General features: G+C 33.3%; 1 protein-coding gene across 1 annotated transcript; it reads left to right on the top strand.

Annotated features, from left to right (window-relative positions):
* Positions 1 to 19,983: 19,983 nt before the first annotated feature.
* On the top strand, positions 19,984 to 22,185 carry LOC131648121 (expansin-B3-like). Its single transcript, XM_058917907.1, has 4 exons — positions 19,984 to 20,255; positions 20,386 to 20,686; positions 20,827 to 20,956; positions 21,593 to 22,185. The coding sequence occupies exons 1-4, from the start codon at positions 20,096 to 20,098 to the stop codon at positions 21,785 to 21,787; spliced, it is 786 nt and encodes a 261-aa protein (XP_058773890.1). The 5' UTR covers positions 19,984 to 20,095; the 3' UTR covers positions 21,788 to 22,185.
* Positions 22,186 to 24,040: the final 1,855 nt, after the last annotated feature.

The following is a 24,040-nucleotide window of genomic DNA, read 5'->3' as shown; positions in this document are numbered from 1 at the left end:
ATCTAAAATTAAATTTAAAATTATTAAATACTAATATACAAATTAGTTGTAATAAATAATAATTAAATTAGTATTAATTGTTGAGAAATACTAGACATGCTCCATCATTGTAGAAGTTGACTCCACAATGACATCCCTGAATCTTTTCTCCTTTGCTATTTCAATAGCAATCTTAAGCGCCGAATAATCAGCTCTTATCCCATTGACAATTCTGAGAACGTCCCTAAATGCATAGATCTAAGTATTGACAATAAGCAAGATAATCAGCTTAAAATATTCAACAAAATTAACCATATAAGTGCTAATAACAAAATAATAGAATTTAATTATTTACCGATGCTCCTAAAATCGTGTACAAAATAAACCATCCCATGTTCATGTTCATGAATAGATGCAACACATGTTCATACCATAAAAAGTCCATACATGTTGCATCAATATACATCCATATAAAGACATCAATGCAAATCATGATATTCATACCATATAAGCTGCAACCCTAGACTGAATTCAAAACAAAAGAAACACAAACATCACAAACACAAATAAGATTTTTATTATTTACCGGTATTTTTTTTGCAAACATCGTCTTAACACATGTGGCATTCATGATTAGTATTAGTCTACAGTAGTACATACCGATGACACAAACATACATACACTTAAAGAACCATACATACATATGCCTTGCATTCTAAGTAAGGCACTAACCAAGCATTAACCACTAAAACAAACTAGCCAAAGCCTATACTAAACATTCTATATCCTATTTTTAGACTGAATTCAAAGCAAAAGAAACACAAGCATCACAAACACAAATCAGATTTTAATTATTTACCGATATTTTCTTTACAAGCATCATCTTAACCCATGTGGCATTCATGATTAGTATTAGTCTACAGCAGTACATACGGAAGACACAAACATACATACACATAAAGCACCATACATACATATGCCTTGCATACTAAGTAAGGCACTAACCAACCATTAACATTAAAACAAACTAGTCAAACCCTATACTAAACATTCCCTGTCCTATTTATAGACTGAATTCAAAGCAAAATAAAAAACAAACATCACAAACACAAATCATATTTTATTTATTTACCGGTATTTTATTGTATTCATCAGATAGATCAGACAAAAAACCGTTAGCATCAGTGATGTAGAGGTCTATTTTTTCCACACTAAAAATTTTGAAGCACGCCCCAGCTGATCCATCTACTCCATGAGGATGATACACGCCAAAACATATCCCAAATGCCTAGTGCAGGTTAAAATAAACAAATTAGTAAAAAAATCTAAAATAAAAGAATACAGGCAATACAAAAATCTAAAATCGTTTATCAATACTTCAAAAGAGCGATTCGGTTTTACAAAAATCAAACAAAAATGAGATTCAGATCTTCCAAAAATCAAACGAAAAAGCGATTACGAAAATTAAACAATAAAAGCGATTACTGAAAATCAATCATAAAAGCGATTACCATCAATTATAAAAGCGACCACCGAAAATCAAACAATAAGAGATTCAAATCTTTTTGAAAGCGAAACTCGAAATAGCAAAAGTTGATCATGAGAAAAGTTACGCAAAAAATGCGGTTAACGGAAAAGCGAACTAGCGATTACCAAAAATCATACAAAACGCGATTACTGAAAATCAAACAAAAAGCGATTACCAAAAATCAACAAAAAGCGATTCAGATATCTTTGAAAGCGAAAATCAACTAGCTACCGAAAATCAAACAAAAAAATGATTATCGAAAATCAATCAAAAAAGCAATTGCGATTCACATCTATTTGAAAGTGAAAATCGAACTATCAAAAAGTAGATCACAAATGAGTTAAGCGAAAAGCGATTACGAAAAAGAGATTACTAAAAAAGCGATTGCGATTCAGATATTTTTGAAAGCGAAAATCGAACAAACAAAATTGATCTTGAATGAGAAAAGTAAAGTAAAAATATACTATGTAAAAAATACCGTAAGAGTGGTAAGTAAAAAAAATTTCAAGCTGTAAAAAATTCAATCCATAATAATTTCAATCTATTTAAAGAGATTAAATTCACAATGCGCGTATAATATTTTATTTTTAAAATTATATTTTTTACAAATTTGAGTAATTAAAATCAAAATCTTTTTTTCCGTTTTTTTTTTGTTCTTATTCTATTATTCTAATTTCAAAAATCAAAAATTAAAATCAAAAACCTCCAAAAACATATTTTAGTTTTTTTATTTTTTTTAAAAAATAGTAGACAATCAAACCAGTTTTATGATTTTCAAAGTCATCACTAACTACCAAAAATTCGTATATTCTACAAATTACAGGGCAATTGTGATTGTTATGTCGCATTCATAAGCAAAATCATCTTTTATTGGGTGTTCTTCATATGTTTCTTCAATATGAGACATTATGGATAAATGATCTGCAATATTGTTTTCACACCTCTTCTTGTCTTGAATTAATAATTCAAACTGTTTTAGCAATAGAGTTGATCTCAGTAATTTAGGGTTTGAGTCCTTTTTAGCAAAAAAAATATTTCAAAACAGCATGATAAGTATACACCATATGTTTCAAACCTAATAAATATGACATAAATTTTCTAAAATTAAAAAAAACTTTCAAAATAGGGAACATAATCATATATCACTACCATTGTGGAAATAGGATAGTTTTCCATAATTTCCAGTGGGGGCAACATCAAAACCCCTGCCCCAGCATTAACATCATCATCCGCTAATAAAGCTCCAACTCTCAGGGTTCGAAATTCCTTTTAAAAATTAAAATTTAAAATTAAATTCCTAAGTAGTAAGGGGTAGAACTATTACAATTAATTAATGATGAAAAGACTTACGACAAAATCATCAATTAAAGAGAATGATTGAGGGGTTTCATCGACTACAATCAATTAAAAAAATGAACAATATTAAAAATCAATTCATTTTAGAACAATTATAGAAAGATGAGATGATTACCACTCATAAAAGATGCTTCAAAAGCATTATCATCAATTTCAGTATCGTTTTCAATCGGTAGAATATGTAAAAAAATATAAGGGTTAAATATATAAAACCCCCTATAATATAGGCGAAATTCGCTTTTCCCCCTGTAAATTTTTTTCAAACACCCCATTGAAATATAAAAATACTATATCTTTTGCCCCTAAGTTTAAAGTTTACCCCCTATAATATTTTTTTGTTTGATTTTCCCCCCATATTTGGTTGTTAAATTGCACGCTTAGAGGGTAATCGAAACAAAAAAATATTACAAGGGGAAACTAAAAAATAAAATATAACCAGGGTGGAAAAGCGAATTTCACCTATATTACAGAGGTGAAAGTGGTATTGACCCAAAATATAATTATAAAAAAAGAAACAGACCCGAATAAGTAATTTAATTAAAAACTATTATTGGATTTAATACCATCGTTCGGAATTCAAATTCAGTAAAAACTCTTGCTTTAGTCAGATCCAATATTTCAGAATACAATTGCTGACTCTCATTATCCAAATTGGGAATGCCCCCGCATGGAACACTTGAGGCCGAAGAGGGCAATGGTGGTCGCCACATCGGAATGAGAGGGATCCTAAGGCTGTGAAGGGATGAGACTGCATGGTTGAAAGATGTCTTATAAGGATTGATAGGTACTACCTATACCAACAAGATGCATCTTCTTTTCGGTAGCTCATTCCATAAGAACTCCACAGTTAAGCGTGCTTGACTTGGCGTAGTATTGGGATGGGTGACCTTCTGGGAAGTTTCCCGGAAAGCGTGTGAGTGAGGTCAAAGCATGCTGAAAAGATACACTCGGGTTATTTACCGGTCTACTCTATGAGGATGATCCCAGCTGATACATCTACTCTATGAGGATGATACACGCCAAAACATATGCCAAATGCTTTCGATTACCGAAAAAGCCATTACCGAAATTCAAACAAAACGCGATTACTGAAAATCAAACAAAAAGCGATTACCGATATCTTTGAAAGCGAAAATCGAACTAGCTACCGAAAATCAAACAAAAAACGATTACCGAAAATCAATCAAAAAAAGTAATGTAAAAATATACTATGTGAAAAATACCGTAAGAGTGGTAAGTAAAAAAAAATCTGGCTGTAAAATATGTGATCCATAATAATTCCAATCTACTTAAAGAGATTAAATTCACAATGCCTGTATAATATTTTATTTTTAAAATTATATTTTTTACAAATTTGAGTAATTAAAATCAAAATCTTTTTTTCCGTTTTTTTTTGTTCTTATTCTATTATTCTAATTTCAAAAATCAAAAATTAAAATCAAAAACCTCCAAAAACATATTTTAGTTTTTTTATTTTTTTTAAAAAATAGTAGACAATCAAACCAGTTTTATGATTTTCAAAGTCATCACTAACTACCAAATAATTCGTATATTCTACAAATTACAGGGCAATTGTGATTGCTATGTCGCATTCATCAGCAAACTCATCTTTTATTGGGTGTTTTTCGTATGTTTCTTCAATATGAGACATTATGGATAAATGATTTGCAATATTGTTTTCACACCTCTTCTTGTCTTGAATTTATAATTCAAACTGTTTTAGCAATAGAGTTGATCTCAATAATTTTGGATTTGAGTCCTTTTTAGCAAAAAAAATATTTCAAAACAGCATGATCAGTATACACCATAAGTTTCGAACCTAATAAATATGACATAAATTTTATAAAATTTAAAAAACTTTCAAAATAGGGCGCATAATCATATAGCCCTACCATTGTGGAAATAGGATAGTTTTCCATAATTTCCTGTGGGGGAAACATCAAAACCCCTGCCCCAGCATTAACATCATCATCCGCTAATAAAGCTGCAACTCTCAGGGTTCAAAATTCCTTTTAAAAATTAAAATTCAAAATTAAATTCCAAAGTAGTAGGGGGTAGAACTATTACAATTAATTAATGATGAAAAGACTTACAACAAAATCATCAATCAAAGAGAAGGATTGAGGGGCTTCATCGACTACAATCAATTAAAAAAATGAACAATATTAAAAATCAATTCATTTTAGAACAATTAAAGAAAGATGAGATGAGTACCACTCATAAAAGATTCTTCAAAAGCATTATCATCAATTTCAGTATCGTTTTCAATATGTAGAATATGTAAAAAAATATAATTATTAAAAAAAAAATCAGACCCGAATAAGTAATTTAATTAAAAACTATTGTAGGATTTAATACCATCGTTCGGAATTCAACTTTAGTAAAAATTCTTGCTTTAGTCAGATCCAGTATTTCAGAATATAGTCGCCAACTCTCATTATCCAAATTGGGAATGACCTCGGGATTCTTCAGAGAAATCTAAAATTAAAATTAAAATTATTAAATACTAATATACAAATTAGTTGTAATAAATAATATTTAAATTACTATTAATTGTTGAGAAAAACTAGAGCTGCTCCATTATTGCAGAAGTTGACTCCACAATGACATCCCTGAATCTCTTCTCCTTTGCTATTTCAATAGCAATCTTAAGCGCCGAATAATTAGCTCTTATCCCATTGACAATTCCGAGACCGGCCCTAAATGCATAGATCTAAGTATTGACAATAAGCAAGATCATCAGCTTAAAATATTCAACAACGCTTTCCATGATGAATCTTTCTTCTATTTGTACTCTTTAGATTGAATCAGTTATCTTGATCTTTGGAGAGCACATTAAATGCTTCCGTGTTGCTTTCTTACTTTTGTTTTCTCCAACGAGCTGCATGTGGGTTGCTTTATTCAATTTACCTCGGGAGTTGTTCCATTGAAGTGTTGTAGGTGTATGGCTAATGATTATGTTTTTAACGGATTTTTCCCTTGATTCTGAATGCAGTTATCTTTTATTCGTTTGTAGACTGAAGTTGTATCTTCTTTCAAGGTTTTCATGTGACTTTGTTGTTTGTTGCTTTTATCCGTCTTCTGCGTGCACCTTTAGAACTTCTGATGATCTTCTGCCGAATACTCATGTATTATTTTCTGATACTGTTATTGTGAGTGTTGTATACGGATTTCAACATAATATCTGCACATTTTAATGAAGTCATTAGTAATAAAATTGTTACCCATAAAATATATGCTTGTTATCATCAAAACCAGATTCTGAACATATATTCCCAATCTTGTTCTAATAGCATCTCATTTGTTTGTCGAAATTTTGTAACGCTGATTTTATTATTATTCGCCCGGGTAGAAATGGGGTGTTACAATGCACGCGCGCGCCGTGCCCGTGCCAGATTCATTTTTTCTCAAACTTTTCAGCTTGATATCTCTATCATCCAGGATCCAAATTGAGAAATGCAAAGCACCATGTAGATCTACATCAAAAGAGCTTTTGAAAGGCCCCTTAAGCAAGCAAAACACATGGGCCATTTTTAAGAGGCCTAAGCTTCAAGATGAGTCATTGGACTGAAACATGCATGCATGAATTTTTTCAGAATCATTGTGAAATTTGGTTTTGTTGGTTATAGGTCTTCTAGTGCACATGATTGGTTTCATACCCCAGTTTTTGACCTAAGATACCATCCCATCTCATATCATATGCCTCATTCCATCTCTAATCCAAAAGATAGCTTGTGTATGTGTGCTTCTCATAGTAAGCAAGGTTTTGAAACAAGAGCTATTCATTCATTAGTAAAAGTTGTGACAAAAGAGAATTGGAGTCATCTTCCATCTAATGATCCACCTTCATCAATAATCAAGCTTTGATTCTCAACTTCATTCACTCAATCAAGCTCAAGACCTTGTATGGATCAAATTAGGGTTTTGGTTGAAGATGAGCATCATTGACCTTTGGATCCATACATAGCCAAATACCTCAAGAACATGACTCTAGTAACTTAAATACACCTTTGAAATCCATCCATATAGATCACATTGCCTCAAGGATTGATTCAAGAAAAGTTGAAAATTAGGTTTTTCTTTGATAAAAATTCATCTGATGCACAAGGGCAAAATTGGATTTTTTGGACCAATTCAAGAAATTCTCATCAAAACCATGTTTATAACCTCAAGGTATCCTAATGAGATGAGAATTGCATTAAGATCACAAGTTCCCTTTGAAAATGGAAAATTCAAATTCATCTGATGAAAAGTCAACTTTAACTTTTTTGAGATTTTTGGTCAACCCTAGAAATTTCAACACAAGGATCATGAAAATGAAGTTGGATTTGCATTTTGATCATCAAAAGTCAAGAAAATGAGGTTACTTGCAAAGAATGGTTAAGTAGCTCACTTTACATACTCATAACTTCTTCATCAAGTAAACATTTTTGGTGCTCCAAGGCTCAAATTAAAGATCTCATGACAAGCTTCAACTTTGCCACATATAGAATTTTCTTCAAAAGACCTTAAATTCAAAAGTTATGAGGCCTTAAAGATCATGACTCAAAGTTGTTAAAAGTTCTAAATACTTAGAAAAATTTTCAGCATTTTACACAACTTTGAAAACCTAACTTCATGTCCATTTTGAGCAATGATCCAAAGTAAGTTAACCAAAGTTTGAAAAGCAAAGTTAAAGTGTGTCATCTCATCTTTCCAAAATTACTAAGGGCATGAAAAATGATCAAGTGGAGCTATGGTTTTGGATTTAAAGTTTAGCGGTACATAAACTTAAGAACATGAGCATTTTTATTTGAAAAATCACATGATACATTTCCAAATCAGCCAAATCCGAATCTTATCTCTTCCATTATCATTTTCACTCAAGTGCCAAAGGACATGAGTCATGTCTTGTGTCTTGGAGCCAAATTATCACATGTTGCTTCTTGACCAAGGAATGCACAAATATCTCCAAGTCTCACAAAGCCTATCAATTGGAACTCAATATTATTCTATAAATAGAGGCCATCTCAGACCTCTATACTCACCAATTCACTAAGCAATCCAGCATCAATTCATAGCTTAAACTCTCTCCAATCCCTCAAAGTTCATAGGTTGCAACACTATCCTCATTTTGAGTTTCAAAAACCAGTCACCTTCGAATTTCAAAAACCTTGCAACTTCTGAGCAAACCAATCATTCCAACAACTTCTAAACATCATTTGAAGTTGGTTCATCACCTCCATTCACCTTAAAACCACCCTGAACTCAGAATCATTGTCAAACCCCCATTAGTGCATATATTGCGTCATCATTTGCATAATCACTGTATGAGGTAAGTTTTTAAACTTTGGATATCCTCATACAAGCATCATTTGCATATTGTGTCTGAAGAGGAATGCTTAGTTTATCTTGCTAAAGCTAACTGAATCATGAATTTGGATTGAAATGCTCTATGTTGGAAGATTGATGAAATCAGTAGCTAGGGTTTTAGTTTGGGAATGATGGAAATTAATCTTTATTCTTTGAGTGTTGTTACAAATTATTGGTACCATTGAATTCGTGGGGAAATTTTTAACAATTTAGTGTTTTTACATTTTTTAAGTTTGATGGAGAAATGAGATTTCACGAATTGGCCATGGATGGTGGTTGAATGTTGAAGATGAAGTCCATTCAGGGTTTAACTGATTATATATTTATTTGAATGTGTTATATGTTTGAATGGGCATTGCGCCACAATTAGTCTTGAGCGTGTTTGTGTGTGTGAGAGGTCTGGGGTTCGAATCCCCCTCACCCCAGACCTTTTGCTATTTATTTTTTAACTTTTCATTTTTAACTTACTTAAAATATAATGTCTTGTATGCACTTACTAACACCAATAGCAGTTAGGCTCAGTGGTAATCTTTTAACTAGTAAGTGAAAGGGCGTGGGTTCAAGTCCCTTTGGCAACAAAACCAATTTTTTTTATCACTTGTTTTATTTAAGTTTTTTCACAAACTTCACACAACTTTTTAACCAATCAAAACTCACCATTTTCACTTGATTTTTTGCATATTATAGTTTATCATGGCTATTTTCTAAATATGTGAAAAAATTCCAAAATGTTTATTATTTGATCATTTTTCATTTAATTAAAAGCAAGTAAATCTTAATGGTTATTTAATATCTTTTCTTTTAAAACAATTGTCAAAAAACTTGATTAAATCATTTTGATTTATCAATACCCATCCAATGGGATGTCATACTTCTAATAGACATTATCACATGTTGATCTTATAAAATTAGGGTTTCTAAACTTATTTTATTGATGAATCAATCACATTCGATCCAAAACCCTAATTCTTATCATTTTAGTTTAAACTTTTGGTTTCAACATGTAAATTTTTATTTGCATATCTATCTTTAATTGATCAATGAATACTTGAAGCACTCTTTCTCTCAAGTTAACTATATACTGATCATACATTAAACAAAAAAAAACCATTTTGGTACTAAGATGAGCATTATTCCCGGTGAAACTGTTCTTAGACCATGTGGGCCTTTCCCTGAGTTATAAGCCCCACCTTTTTGTACATAACTTTTGTTTAAATCAAATTAGTGTTTTCCTCAAAATATCTACACAATCAATGGACATCCCTTAAGGTGTAATCCCTAAACCTTTGTACAAAAAATAAGTTTTATCAATCAATGGGCATCCCTTAAGGTGTAGGCCCTAAATCTTTGTACAGAAAATAAGTTCTATCAATCAATGGGCATCCCTTAAGGTGTAAGCCCCAAACCTTTGTACAAAAAATAAGTCTTATCAATCAATGGGCATCCCTTAAGGTGTAAGCCCCAAACCTTTGTACAAAAAATAAGTTTTATTAACCAATGGGCATCCCTTCATGTATAAGCCCCAAGCCTTTGTATAAAAACAAGTTATTTAAACCTTTGTACATTACTTATCCATGCTTTGTTAAGTTGTTGATCCTTTAGAATGTATTTCCTTCATAAATTCCCAAAAATCAAAAGGGAAAAGGATTAAAAAAGAACACAATCATCAAGTATCTCATGATATTCCAAGGTATGTAGCCTAACACATCATCATGTAATCTAGGGATCATCTACTTGCAAAACATTCAAAACTTCTTTCAAAAAGAATCATTTCAAACAAAACTTTGATCTTCAAACAAATTTTTGAAACTTGTCTTCCTTAACAAATGCTTTAACATACATTAAGCATATGTAACATTGTCTTAAAATCTAAAACAGATCCAACCTCACTCAAATCATTTTTCCACTTGGCTTTTTATACTTTAAAACTTTTTCTCAAAAGAGTTTAGACATGAGTCCTCTAAAGTTGTGAATAACCAAATTTCCCCATAACATTGATTAACAAGATATGGAGATTTTCTACTAAGGCGATTAAAAGGCTTGCTTCAGATACAAACATCCAAGTACTAACCCCATCCCTCAAGTAAAGCAAAGATCTATCTTCGTCATTGTTTGTCGTGGATTAAGGGATTCAAATTAGATATGACAACTTGTCTCTATCTCCTAAAAACAATCCAACACACCATTTTGGTTATTTTTACGCCGAACTACGAGGTTTTGATCCTTCATTGGTACGTAGGCAAAAGACTATGTGTCTTTCCAATCCAAAATTAATTTTCATAATAAACCTAATCTTAAAACCGTTACATCACATTCTTTAACCCAAAACATTTTAGCAAGAAATTTCAAAAGTAAGTAAATAAATGCGAAAGAGGATCCTATAGAATACTATAGATGCATAGGGTGCTAATACCTTCCCTTTGCATAACCAAATTCCCGTACCGAGATCTCTCCCCATGCATTGTTTTTAGTTTATACTTCTTACATTGCATATCAGTTTTAGGGTTGTGTACTTTTCCTTTTTCCTTCTAACTTTGGAAATAATAGAGTGTAAGTGGTGACATAAAAGGAATCATCCATGAGCCAAACAAAGTTAATATCAATTAACTCACATCCCTAGTTCACCCGAAACTCACCGCGCGTTACAGAAATGGCGAATTCACTGGGGACAATCTCCCAAGAGGGTTTATTCCTAAACTTTTGCACTTATTTATTTTTATTTACTTATATTTGTTGTTTCTTGCCACATGTTTTGGTTCCATTACTTACAATCTCATGTGATGGAAAAAAAATACTAACCCGGATTTAAGAAGCATCTTAAGTTTAGGTGGGGGTATAGTCATGTTAGCTTATGTGGGGTCAATCCTTAATAATCTAACTTGAGATCCCTCGCTCAGTGGAGGTCTCCTTGGGAGTGATATTTGTTTAGCAAGTCTGTTGCAAAGACATTATTACTTTCGACCTGAGAACCCATGAAGCTGAGTTGGCTGTACAACCTTTATCCCATCTTATCCAATTTTAGGTTGTAGTGCAGAAACTATTCGGGTGTAAACTTGGATTAATCACTAGTGCAAAAAGTACTTTTTACATCGGGCGAAAAGTACTTTTTACATCGGTTCTGGGCCCGATGTAAAGCCAGGCGATGTAATAAGTCTGAGACATTTTACATCGGGTCATGACCCGATGTGAAAAATTAACATACCACATCGGGCGAATTCAAATGTCTGATGTGAAAAATAGTACAATTATTTTATAAAAAAACAATATACGCCATATTTTACATCGGTTTTCATAATGGTCGATGTAATAGATAGTTTTTACATCGGTTTTCAACTTTGACCGATGTAATAGACTTGTTTTTACATCGGTTTTCATAATGCCCGATGTAATAAGTTTTCTGCTTTTAAGCATATAATAGTTTTTTTTCCCTATTTTTCCTATTTTTACCTGTAATTTTTTTTTACCTACAATACGTAAATAACAATATAGAGTTATATGATTTTTTTCATATAATGGCCATGCAAGACTGCACGTAAATAACAATATTTGTCACGCAAGACTGCACGCAGACGAGTTTTTCTTTAGAATATTATTGACCCACAAGTTGTGTAAGTCGGTAATATCCAAAAGAAGAACGTGGACTCTGTCGTATCAGTATAACATGTTTGGCAGGTGTCATACCCCGAATCTTGACCTAAGATACCATCTCATATCATATCATATCCATCATTGCATCTCTAACCCAGAAGATAGCCTGTGTATGTGTGCTTCTCATATTAAGCAAGGTTTTGAAACAAGAGCTGTTCATTCATCAGTAAAAAATGTGACAAAAGATAATTGGAGTCACCTTCCATCTAATGATCCACCTTCATCAACAATCAACCTTTTGATTCTCAACTTCATTCACTTAATCAAGCTCAAGACCTTGTATTGATCAAATTAGGGTTTTGGTTGAAGATGAGCAACATTGACCTTTGGATCCATACATAGCTAAATTCCTCAAGAACATGACTCTAGTAACTCAAATACATCTTTGAGTTCCATTCACATAGTCCAAATTGACCCAAGGATTGATTCAAGAAAAGATGAAAATTAGGGTTTCTCTGATAAAATTTCATCTGATGCACAAGGGCAAAACTGTAATTTTTGGACCAAGTCGAGAAATTTTCATCAAAATCATGTTTATAACATCAAAGCATCCAAAAATACTCAACTTGATCATCCAAAGTTGAAAGAATGAGATTACTTGCAAAATAAGTAACTTTGAAAAATATTGGAATTTTTTCTAAGTTATAAAAATTTGTGTTCAAGAGGTCAACTTTGCACAACTGATAAGTGCCAAAATATCGTTATTTTAAGTATATAATTGTGGCACTTATCGATTCTATTCTTTTGGTTTTTATAATAAAATCCCCACATTTATGTAAATATTCACATAATTAAGTTTTGATTCATTTTGTGTACCCTTTAATAGTTTTCCATTCATTTTATGGATTTTCATTCATATTTGGAGCATTGAGTAATAAAGACCAAAGGCTAACCTTCAAGAATGCAAATTTTACCAATTCATCAAAGAATAAGGCTCAAAATAAGGATGATAAAAATCATCAATTTGGTTACCATTTAGTCATTATTAGATAGAGCATTGAATAAGCTTTCCAACGTTTCGAACCGGGCGCAAATCGGAGTTACGGTTCTCGAGTTATGGCAAAAACAAAATCTGTTTTTTTTCATGACAGCAGAATCCCCTAAACGGACTTCTGTGCCGCTAAGGGAGCTGGAGATTTTCAGACTTGTTAAAAAGGGAAAAAAATCACATTTTTAGTCATGGGTTGGGTATTTTTGAGTCCCAACACCATCAACATCATTTTTTGTTTAGATTAGCTTAGAAAACAACTATGGAGCTTACATTTGGATGATCAGAGGTGGATTGCTCATCAATCGGAGCTGACAAACTGGGAGATTTCCGGTTCATTTCTCTTCATCTTTATGTTTTCTCTTATAGTGTTGAGTTTTGTGTATGTTTTTACTTTAAAATCATGTATATTTGTCGCCCATGGCATTATATAAAACTTGCTTTATAAATCTGTGTTGATTGTTGTCTTAGATTTTTGCTCTGTGATCAGGATTTGGGTTGCTTTAGAGATAAACTTCTTGAATTCTTATCTAGGATGATTATCTGTTAGTTTCTGAACTCTAGAGATATATTTAGAGCTAAAAATCACAGTGGGCATCTGTACTTAATGCTTTCGTGTTTAAGCGGCGTGTTAGAGATAACTTTGGTTGGGAGTTGATCTCGCAGGTGCTTCAGAGATGAACACTTATGTGAGAGATATGTGATAACATAGAAGAATATTGTGGGTTGAGTATAACTGGTCGACAAGTTTAAGTTTGTAAGAAGTAGATCATATGCAAAGCTTGATAAGTCTTATCTTTCCGAAGAATGAATTCTTTCTGTTCATATATTTTACTTTTCCGTTCTTATACTTTTGTCATTCAAACTCAAGTTCGAAACCGTAGAAACTGTTGAATGGCATTCTCACCATCTCCGTGGACACGATAAATCCCGGATACATATTTCCAAAACTTTTGTTGCTTGCCGCTACGCCTACTTCAACAACAACCATAACTTCTTCCTCAAGCAACCAATTTTTATGTTCCAAAGCTCAAATTGAAGATCTTATGAAATATTTCAACATTGTCTCACTAAGGTTGTCTCTAAAAATGCATGGATTAAAAGTTATGAAGCTTTGAAAACCATGATTCAAAATTGTAAAAAGTTCCAACAGTTAGAAAAATTTTCAGCTTTTTACACAACTTCAAAACACCAACTTCATGGACATTTTGAGTAATGATCCAAGCTGAATCATGAAAAGTTTGAAAACCAAAGTTGAAGTATGTCATGTAAGCTTTCCAAAATGATCAAGAGCATGAAAAAATATTAAGCCTAGCTATGGTTTTGGAATTAAAACATAGAGGTCATGAAACTTGAAAAACCATGAACATTACTTTGCAAAATCACAAGTTTTGTCTCTATATCAAAGAAAATCCATGGGAATCACTTTCATTCTCATCCAAACTCAAGTGCAAACTCAGAAATGATGACTGATAAGTGCCAAAATGTACTTATTTTGTGTATGTAAATAGTGGCACTTATCGATACTTTTGTTAATACCGCTTGAATAATTCCCCGTTTTGTGTATAAATACGTATACTTTGTGAATAGTTGTATTTTCATATACTTTTATACCATTTGATAGTTTTTCCTTTGTTTTTATAGGTATTCATGCTTATTAGAGCCTTGAGGAATAAAGTGTCAAAGGCACAGCTTCGATTTCGCAATTTCGGTGAAAGCCCGCTTAGCCACCATCAAGCGGACTTCCATAGACTCAAAATAAGGATGACCAAAATCATCATTTTTGTTTCCACTCATTCATTATTGGATAGAGCATTGAATAAGCTTTCCAACGCTTCGAACCGGGCGCAATTCGGAGTTACGGTTCTCGAGTTATGGCGAAAACAAAATCTGATTTTTAGCAGACTCCGCTAAGCGGACTCTGTTCCGCTCAGCGGACCTGCGGATTTTCAGACTTGTTAAAAAGGGGAAAAATCACATTTTTAGGTTATGGGTCGGGTATTTTTGAGTCCCAACACCATCAACTTCATTCTTAGAGTAGAATTGGCTTAGAAAACAACTTTGGAGGTTGCATAAGGATGATCGGGGGTGGATTGAGCGTCGAACGGAGCTGACAAACCGGGAGATCTTCGTTTCATTTCTCTTCTTCTTTGTGTATTTCTCTTTGGTTGGGTTTGTTTGTATATTTACTTGAATCTTATGTATATTTACCGATTATAATGTTATATTTAACTTGCTTTACGAATATGTGTTGATGTTATCTTGGATTTTTGCTCTATGCTGGGGATTTTGGTTGCTTTAGAGATAAACTTCTTGAATCCTTATCTAGGATGGTAATCTGTTGGTTCTGAACTCTAGAGATAGATTTAGAGCTAGCATTCACTGTTTGTATCTGTTCTTAATGCTTTCGTGTTTGAGCGGCGCGCGAGAGATCGCCGACGCGAGAATACGAATGTTCTCGCGACTTTGCGTTAGAGATAACCTTAGTTGTGAGATGATCTCGTTTGTGCTCTAGAGATGGACGCTTATGTGAGAGATACGTGATGACATAGATGAGTATCGTAGGTTGAGTATAACGGGTTGGTAAGTGTATGTTTGTGAAGAGTGGGTATATTTACATTCCTGATAAGTTATTTCTCTTCTAAGAATGTGTTTATTCTTTTCCTGTTTATATCTTTGTTTACTTTTTGCTCATTCAATCCCGAGCTCGAAACCGTAGAAACTGTTGAATGACATCTCTCCATCTCTGAGGACGATAATTCCCGGATCAATATTTCCAAATCTTTTGTTGCTTGCCCTATACTGCATTCAACAATGACATAGGCTATTGGATCATAGCATGAGTCATGTCCTTGTAGACTTGGAGCCAAAGGATCACATGTTTCTTCTATTCCAAGTAAACTTGCAAATATCTCTCAAAGGTTTCAAAGCTTAACAAACTGAACTCAGATCATTCCCTATAAATAGAGGCCTCCTCTAATATTAAACCTCACCAATTCACAGCTTACTTCATAGCTCAACTCTCTCTTAATCTTCATTCTCTCATTTTAGCAAGTTTTGTGTCAAAAATGCAAGTTGCTATCGGGTTTTGAGTTAGAGAGCTTATCAATGCAAACCAACCCTTCCAACATGTTTAACACATCATTTTGAGTTTGTCCATACCACTCATGCACCCCTGAAGCATCCCAAACACTAAGTCACTATACAAACCACCATTCATGCACAAACTAAGCCAAAGCTACCCAACTTCAAACCCACTCGTGCGTTTTGCAAATTTCCACTTCAGATAGTCTCTATACATTACATAGAACTTGTCTAGACCATCAAACCACTTCTCTAACACCTCCAACACCATCCTTCATGGTCAAGGTCAGAGGTCTGCAACTCGATTTGGTTAGGGAGTTTCAGCCACTTTCAGAACAAGCTGGGCATTGAAACATCTTCAGGGAAGCTCAAGGAAGTTATCTGGATAATCACATTGCAACTGGGAGCCTCCCACCAAGTTATAGGAATTTAACTCCACAGGTAAGTTTTCGGAAACTTGAAGATCATCATACGTGCATCATTTGCATTTTGTGTTTAAAGCAAAGTGTTTATTTTATCGGGAAGATGAAATTATTGATAAAAATATTAACGAGAACATGAAGTTATTGATAAAAATATTTAATATTAGGAACATGAAGTTACTAATCAAAATATTAATATTAACGGGAAGATGAAATTACTGATCAAAATATTGAATAATAAAGGGAACATGAAGTTACAGTTTAGAGACATCTGTTCTTTGATCGTTCTTTATTACTTGTGGAAATTATTGCAGATGAAAATTACAAAATAATATAAATACACAGTATTTTTTCAAAATATCATACTTAAATCACTGCATTCAATTGTGTATATACTTACAAAAACATTTTTCCCCGCAATCTTTCCACATTTGATTTCCTTTATCCAACAATAGTACATGTTGTTGTTCTGGTACTTGACTTGGACGGATCCACGCCTATAACACTTTTTTCGGGAGGCAACCTTTTTCTCCTTTATATCTTTATCTTTCACGGCATCAACACCCTTGCCCGTTTCTTTCCAGCTTCTTTCCCCTTCCTGATTGTTACATCACTCTTATCCCAAATGCAAACTTTCTTCGCAACTTTCTTCCCCTTTTCCGCGACTTGTCCAGTGCCTGTAACTGATCCATCAATGACTTTCATACGACCTTGATTCCTGATGAATTAAATTGCATTAAACAAATTACTATGTCATATGTAGAATATAGGGACGACAAATTAAAAACTGTTATTCTACATTATTTCAACATAATTAACATTTAACTACTAAAATTTCAGGCAACAACCTTATATTTTAACACATTATGATATTAATTAACATGTTCACCAGACTCAACTCATATATAGCATCTTCTTTTCGGATAAACCCTAATTTTATACCAAAAAGCCATAATCCATTGAATTAGGGGTAAATGATGTTATCTCCGTAATGTTTCACCAAACTAACCAACACAAATCTTACCTTGTCCAATTCACATGACGTTCGGAAAATTGACCATGACATTGTTGAACACCTCCCTCCATTGTCGTACTTACCAACAAATAGAAAATTCGCAACAAAACAAAATGAACCCATGTTTGGTCGTGTTCTTATTGGGAGTTCGGTTATATGGGTCTTTCAATAAATAGACCATTCATTTTATGGATTATCCATACATTTTCTTTACGCATATTATTTCTCAATGGAACCTCTACATTTTTTAAATGCATCCTTAGATGTATTATTCAATCTAAAACAATATAAAATTTATTTTCTTAATTACTTTTTATTTTCGATATTCAATTTTTTTAATATTAGTATTTTTATTACTTTTCCCATTATAACCCAAATTTAATCTTTTAATAATACATTTTATTTTCCTCAATCCAAATGCCCGAAAACGACGGATACGCGTGCGAATGCACGGTATCACACTAGTTTTAATTCAAAACTCTTCCCCCTTTCATGAGGGTATGGTTAAAACCTACCAAATGTGAACAATTAAATATTTTAAAAAATAAAATTAACGATTTGCATAACACACTTGATAAATTATTAAAAAAATATATAACTCGAATCTTCTTATAGACACTCATCCAAAAGGTATTTCAAAATATTTCCTCCTAAATACGCGCAAACACAAGCAACCTCCTACCCAAGGTTCTTAATCTCCTTAAAAGATATTCAAATAACAAACACATTATAAATATAAACATACCTTCTAGCTTATTTGATGATTTGTAAGAATCTGTAAGTTGTAACAGTTGATTTTGAAGTAAAATATATGCTTTGAGATTTTGTAGTGGTTTTTATTTTTATTTTTTTTTAGAGAAATTGGGAATGAGAAGGGGAAATTTAATTTGTCATATGAGTAGAGATACAATATTAAATTTTTATATAGTTCTTGAAAAAAACAGAGTATATTGAAAAATTGATAATGAGAAGGGGAAATTTAGTTTGTGTCATATAAATACACATAAATACACGCTTAAGGAACTTTCTCCTAACGAGAGGAGGAGTTTTCATATCAGCAGAAATACAATATTAATTTTTTATATAGTTTTTGAAAAAAACAGAGAGTATATTGAAAAAAAATTAGTTACAAAATTAACATATATTAGCACCATAAACACAATTTATAAATGGTGATTTTGTTAGACTAAGTTATCTATTTTCTTATCAAATATTTTTTAGAACATTAAACTGAATCCATATTAATATTATTTTTATATTAAAAATACGAATAAGTGTACACTATATAAGATTGATCACTTATCACTTGAAACATGTGAGTTTTGTTCAACAAGTCAAGCAAAAGTTTGACAGATAACTAACACATCCCTTTCCTAGTTGAAAGCCATCTTCTTCATATACCATTTTCTTTAAATTTTTACTAAGCTTCAAAGTTGGCAATTTGAGTAAAACAAACTCTTGTCCCATCTTTTTGCATGTGTGTTTGAAATTAAGAAAACTATTATAGAAAAGTAAAATAAAACATTGCCTGAACAAATACTAAAAAGTTGATTGTTGCTGCCCAAGATTGAACTGAAGACCTTTAGTGTGCAAGACTAACGTGATAACCACTACACCAGAGCAATTCTTCAATTAGATTAGTCTCACCTTACACTATATAGTGATTAGTTAATGTCAAAAGTCAGTGGCCTAAAATTCTAACACTGGAATGAAATGTTCTTGGGAACAATCACAATCATTCTACGTGAGTACCAACCAACTGAACTCCATCTTCCATTGCTTTACCTTCAAGAATCAACAAGATTCCAAGCAGGTGTAACAAATTACCAGTTTATACCAATATCAATTTCATTTCAACCACAACTAATTACCTCACTACCATAATAATAATTGCATAAATAAATAACTCACACTTCCAGAAGCAGCTTAAATTATTTTCTCAATTGGAGACATGGTTTCCACGACTATAAGCATCTACCAAATCCAAAACAAAAAGTTAATTAACATCTAATTGCCTTATAAAACAAATTCTGCTTGTTTTATTATCTCATTGGCTAATTTGACTTTTCTCTAATTATATTAAACAAAACCAATAATGCACTAAATTAAATTATCTTAATATTTAATTATTAAATTAAAACAAATAACTTAAGATAATCCAATCCATCCACTCACAGCCAACTGCATAATCTTGTGTGTAAATCATTATACTGTTAACTGTGGAAACGGCATGAAGTTCCCAAAACAACGTCGTTTTATAGCCTTATTTTCCTTCTGGTTTATTCGACCGTTTCCACAATAACTATAACGAGTTAACGGTAGCCTATAAAAAAAACAAAACTTAAAAATTTATTAGATAATAAAAACAAAGTCTTGTTTTCTGTTGCATCTTCGTTCTGTTTAATCACACAAACACAATTGCGTTGTGCACATGCGGATTTAAACCCTCAACCGCCAGTGGGACCCAACATAATGGCACTTACCGTAATTATACAGCAAAGAAGAGGTTAATAAAGTCAATACCTATTTCTCTGAAGTGGACCCATTACACTGGGAAGTACACTATAAAATAACCAAAAATTCTTTAACGGTCTCATAACCAAAACTTGAAGAAAATAAAACCACCACTGCCACCATCAAACAAAGTGTCGGCAACACATTTAACCGTTTCCAACCGTTTTCCTCGGGTTCCGGAATATCCGGTGCCGACATTCTAACTGACAATGAAGCACCACCACCGTGTCTCCTCCGCCTTGGTTCTTTTAAGCCTATGCTTCATCCTTGTGCAAGGAAAGTCTAAGCAAAGTAGTGTCCACATTGACACACATTGGCACCCGGGAACCGCTACCTGGTACGGAGGGGCTGAGGGAGACGGTAGCACAGGTAAATTATTCTTAACAATACTAGAGTTAGTTAATAGTTAGTTAGTAGTAGTACAGTAATATTAATATTGGTTTGGAACATTATTAATTATTGTTGTTTTGTTTGTTAATTTGTTTTATGATTTGTTAAGGAGGTGCGTGTGGGTACGGTAATTTGGTGGACGTGAAGCCGTTAAGGGCAAGAGTAGGGGCAGTGGGGCCAGTGCTGTATAAGAAGGGAGAAGGGTGCGGAGAGTGTTATAAGGTCAAGTGTTTGGACCATACAATATGTTCAAAGCGGGCAGTGACGGTTATAATAACAGATGAGTGCCCTGGCTGCCCGTCTGATCGAACACACTTCGACCTCAGTGGGGCTGCTTTTGGTCACATGGCTCTTCCTGGTGAGAATGGTCAGCTCAGAAATAGAGGTGAAATTCCAGTGGTTTACAGAAGGTATACATTCTCATTATGTTATCAACTAGTTGGTGTCGTGTTCAGTATCCGTGTCTGTGTCAGTACATCATAGCTATCAGTGTTGTGTTTTGTTGATCTAAGACATTTGTGTTCTTTATGATTGTCTTTTTTTTTTGCAGAACAACGTGCGTATACACTGGCAAAAATATTGCCTTCCAAGTGAATGAAGGCTCCACACCATTTTGGTTGTCACTTCTAGTGGAGTTTGAAGATGGAGATGGGGACATAGGCTCCATGCTTATACAAGAAGTATGCATCTTTTTTCTCTTGTTAATATTTATTTACATAATTTTTCACTGCATGTTTGGTGGTTCTTTTTCTAATCCTATAATTTTAATAACCTTGCACTTGTGTCAAGAAAATGAGATGCCACTAAAAGACTTTTGACATGATATATACCTAACTTGTAACATTTTTAAAAGGAATTGGTGTTTGCCTAAACGTGCAGTAAAGCATGCATCGTGGTCATTACTTTTTTGGTGTCAATTATATTAAATTTATAACATGAATGGCCATGACCATGTGTGTAAAATTCCAAATGTTGAGGATATGTCTCTTGGTATCACGTGTAGAGCCACTTTTGAAGGATCTTTTTTTCTATCATATTCTATATCCAGAGTGTTATTATCCTCATATGATGGTAATCAATATTCCTCTTTGTGGTGCTCCTTTTCCGGAATCTAGTGAACTCAAAAATCATGTGATATATGGGACCTCCAACAAAACTACACTTATCTCCTCAATGTCAATGTATGTGATGATAATAATCATATACTTATTTTATGACATTTATGTTAGGTGGGTCAGAAAATCAACATTTTATAAGCAAATTTAACAAATAAAATATGTAAAAGTGTGATTGAATATTTTGGTGATTTGATGCAGGCTGGGTCTAGTGAGTGGCTGCAAATGAAACATCTATGGGGTGCAAATTGGTGCATTACTGCTGGACCTTTGAAAGGACCTTTTTCTGTTAAACTAACCACTTCCAGTGGGAGAAGCCTCACTGCTAAGGATGTTATTCCAACTAATTGGTCTCCCAAATCCACTTATACTTCTCGCTTAAATTTCTCTCCTTAACTAATTAAGCTCGCTCCCAAAGGGAGTAAGTAAATAATTCATAACTACCTTTTTATCAGGATCAACCAAAAATCAACCGTGAATACTATTTAGTCACGTGTCATATAAATCGTTTGATCTCGTATCGACCTACTGTTGTTTTTTTTGGTAGTGGAATTTGGATCCACTTACTGTTATTTTTCCTTTTTTTTAATGAAAAAATGTAAGAAAGTCTAAAGTTGAGTGCACAAGAGAGTGATTTTTTACTTTGTATGCCTAGATATAGTTGATTTTGATGTGCAATTATTTGTAATTTTTGTATCGAAAGTTATGTAGCCCTCTCCAAAGAGGAGAGAGAGCTTGTATTAATGTAATGTAGTATCCATTGCTTAAATAAAGACTTTATTATTAATGGGAAAGGTTTTATCAATTATAGGCCCTAGAGTATTGTTTATATTTAGTGCAGCAAGGAATAATAGGCTTGCATTTAAATAGCACATTATAATGACACTATTGCTTCTATTTTCACAATTATTAGTTTCATAGTTCATGTGGTTCCTACCTAAAGTATACCACAGACAAATATTGTAATGTGGAAGAAAAGTGTCACAATCACGTGGTTCCCTAACTAGCTACAGTATTTCGTTGCAGAATTAGAGAGAAGTAGCCGTTGGCAAAATTTATTAGGGAGTCATGTTATAAATGTAACTTGGATATAGACAATTTCATTGATCTAAGTTGGCTTGTGTTGATTATGCCTAAAATAAACTCAAGAAAGTTTTGAATTTCTCCTATTTTATTGGCAAAATATTTTTTTTCTCTGTTAACTTTATCTCGAAGTCTAATTTCATCTCTTAATATCTAAAATTACTAATATATGTGTCATAGGTTCATATAAAGTCATCAAAATTTTAAACAAAAATTCAAAATTTTGCCTCAACCAAGAATCAAACTAGTGACCTCAACAAAAGAGAGCACACCTCCACCAATTGGGCTATTGTCCACTTGTGAAATAAAAATCCCATTTGACACATAACATTATACATAAATACTTTTTAAATATGGTATCCGAAGTTACAAGTTTCACGGTCCTTTCCCTTTTGCCATAGTAACCTTGCTGTTCAAAATACACATGCCAACTGTGTGTCTCAAATTTTTTCCACCACGCGTCCAATCACTGGTGTGCTGCCACTACTAAGTTCGCAACTCTCCGGTGATGAAGGAATCGCCACCAAACGCCGCCGAATGCGCCCCCACACGTCGTTTTTCGGCGCGTTTTTGCCTTGTTTCGTTGTTCGTCGCGACTGTCACTCTCTTCCCACTATTGAACGACCTTGTTCGCACGTCTTCCAACCATCAACTCTCATGGGTGACACCGATTCTGTCACGTTTAGAAAAGTTCCTCTTATCCCGTGCGAGAAACAAATCGGGACATCCAACTACAACATATGGGCTGGGCCTGTCAAGATATGGTTTCAAGGTCAAGGATTTGAAGATCACCTAATCACATAATCAGAAGATATTGTCACCACCAGACGTGCTAAATGGAAACAAATTGATGCCATTCTATGTATTGTGTTATGGTTTTTAATAACACCTATTTTCCAAGTACAACACCAAACCTTTACCATTTGCTATGAGGTTTGAGAAAAGACTAAGAAAGTCTTATCCAATTATGTCCATTGTCTTTACACCGTCATCCTCAAACTTAACTCTTTGAAATTGGAGAATATGGATATCCAAACTTATTTGAGTAAGCGTGATGCGTTGAAGGAAAATTTCACCACCCTAATGCCTTTTACAAACAACTGATGCCGAACAACGCAATAAGTTTTTCATAATCGTGACACTTGTCAAACTACCACTAGAACTCAATTTCGTTCGTAATCATATTTTATCAGGATCCACTAGTCCTGACTATGAAGCATTTCGTGAACAACTGTTGCGCTTGGCTACACCTCATGCTTTTAGACAGGTCTCTACTTCATCACCCACCAAATCATTTGCTCTTTCTTCCTACTACCATGGTTCAATATGGTCGTAACGATTGCAATAGTTTGGTTGCACAAGCTTTGTTCATTACCTCAGCCCAAGTAAAGACAAACTTTCTGCCAGATCTCTCGAATGTATTTTTCTAGGCTTCTCACGTATACAAAAAAATATCATTATTTTTGTCCCCAATTTCAAGGATACATTTTCCTCTGATGTCACATTCTTTGAAACTTTCACACTCTTCTCTTCCTCTGTGTCACCTGATAAGAAATGTACTTTAGA

This window comes from Vicia villosa, linkage group LG2 (genome assembly GCF_029867415.1).
Source record: "Vicia villosa cultivar HV-30 ecotype Madison, WI linkage group LG2, Vvil1.0, whole genome shotgun sequence".
In the NCBI taxonomy this organism is placed as follows: Eukaryota; Viridiplantae; Streptophyta; class Magnoliopsida; order Fabales; family Fabaceae; genus Vicia; species Vicia villosa.
This window is presented reverse-complemented; position numbering and strand designations above follow the sequence as displayed.

Coding starts and splice junctions, on each gene's coding strand:
- LOC131648121 (XM_058917907.1), top strand. CDS start 20,096: ATGAAGCACCACCACCGTGTCTCCTCCGCCTTGGTTCTTTTAAGCCTA. Junction 20,256..20,385: donor TGAGGGAGACGGTAGCACAG/GTAAATTATTCT, acceptor TGATTTGTTAAG/GAGGTGCGTGTGGGTACGGT. Junction 20,687..20,826: donor ATTCCAGTGGTTTACAGAAG/GTATACATTCTC, acceptor TTTTTTTTGCAG/AACAACGTGCGTATACACTG.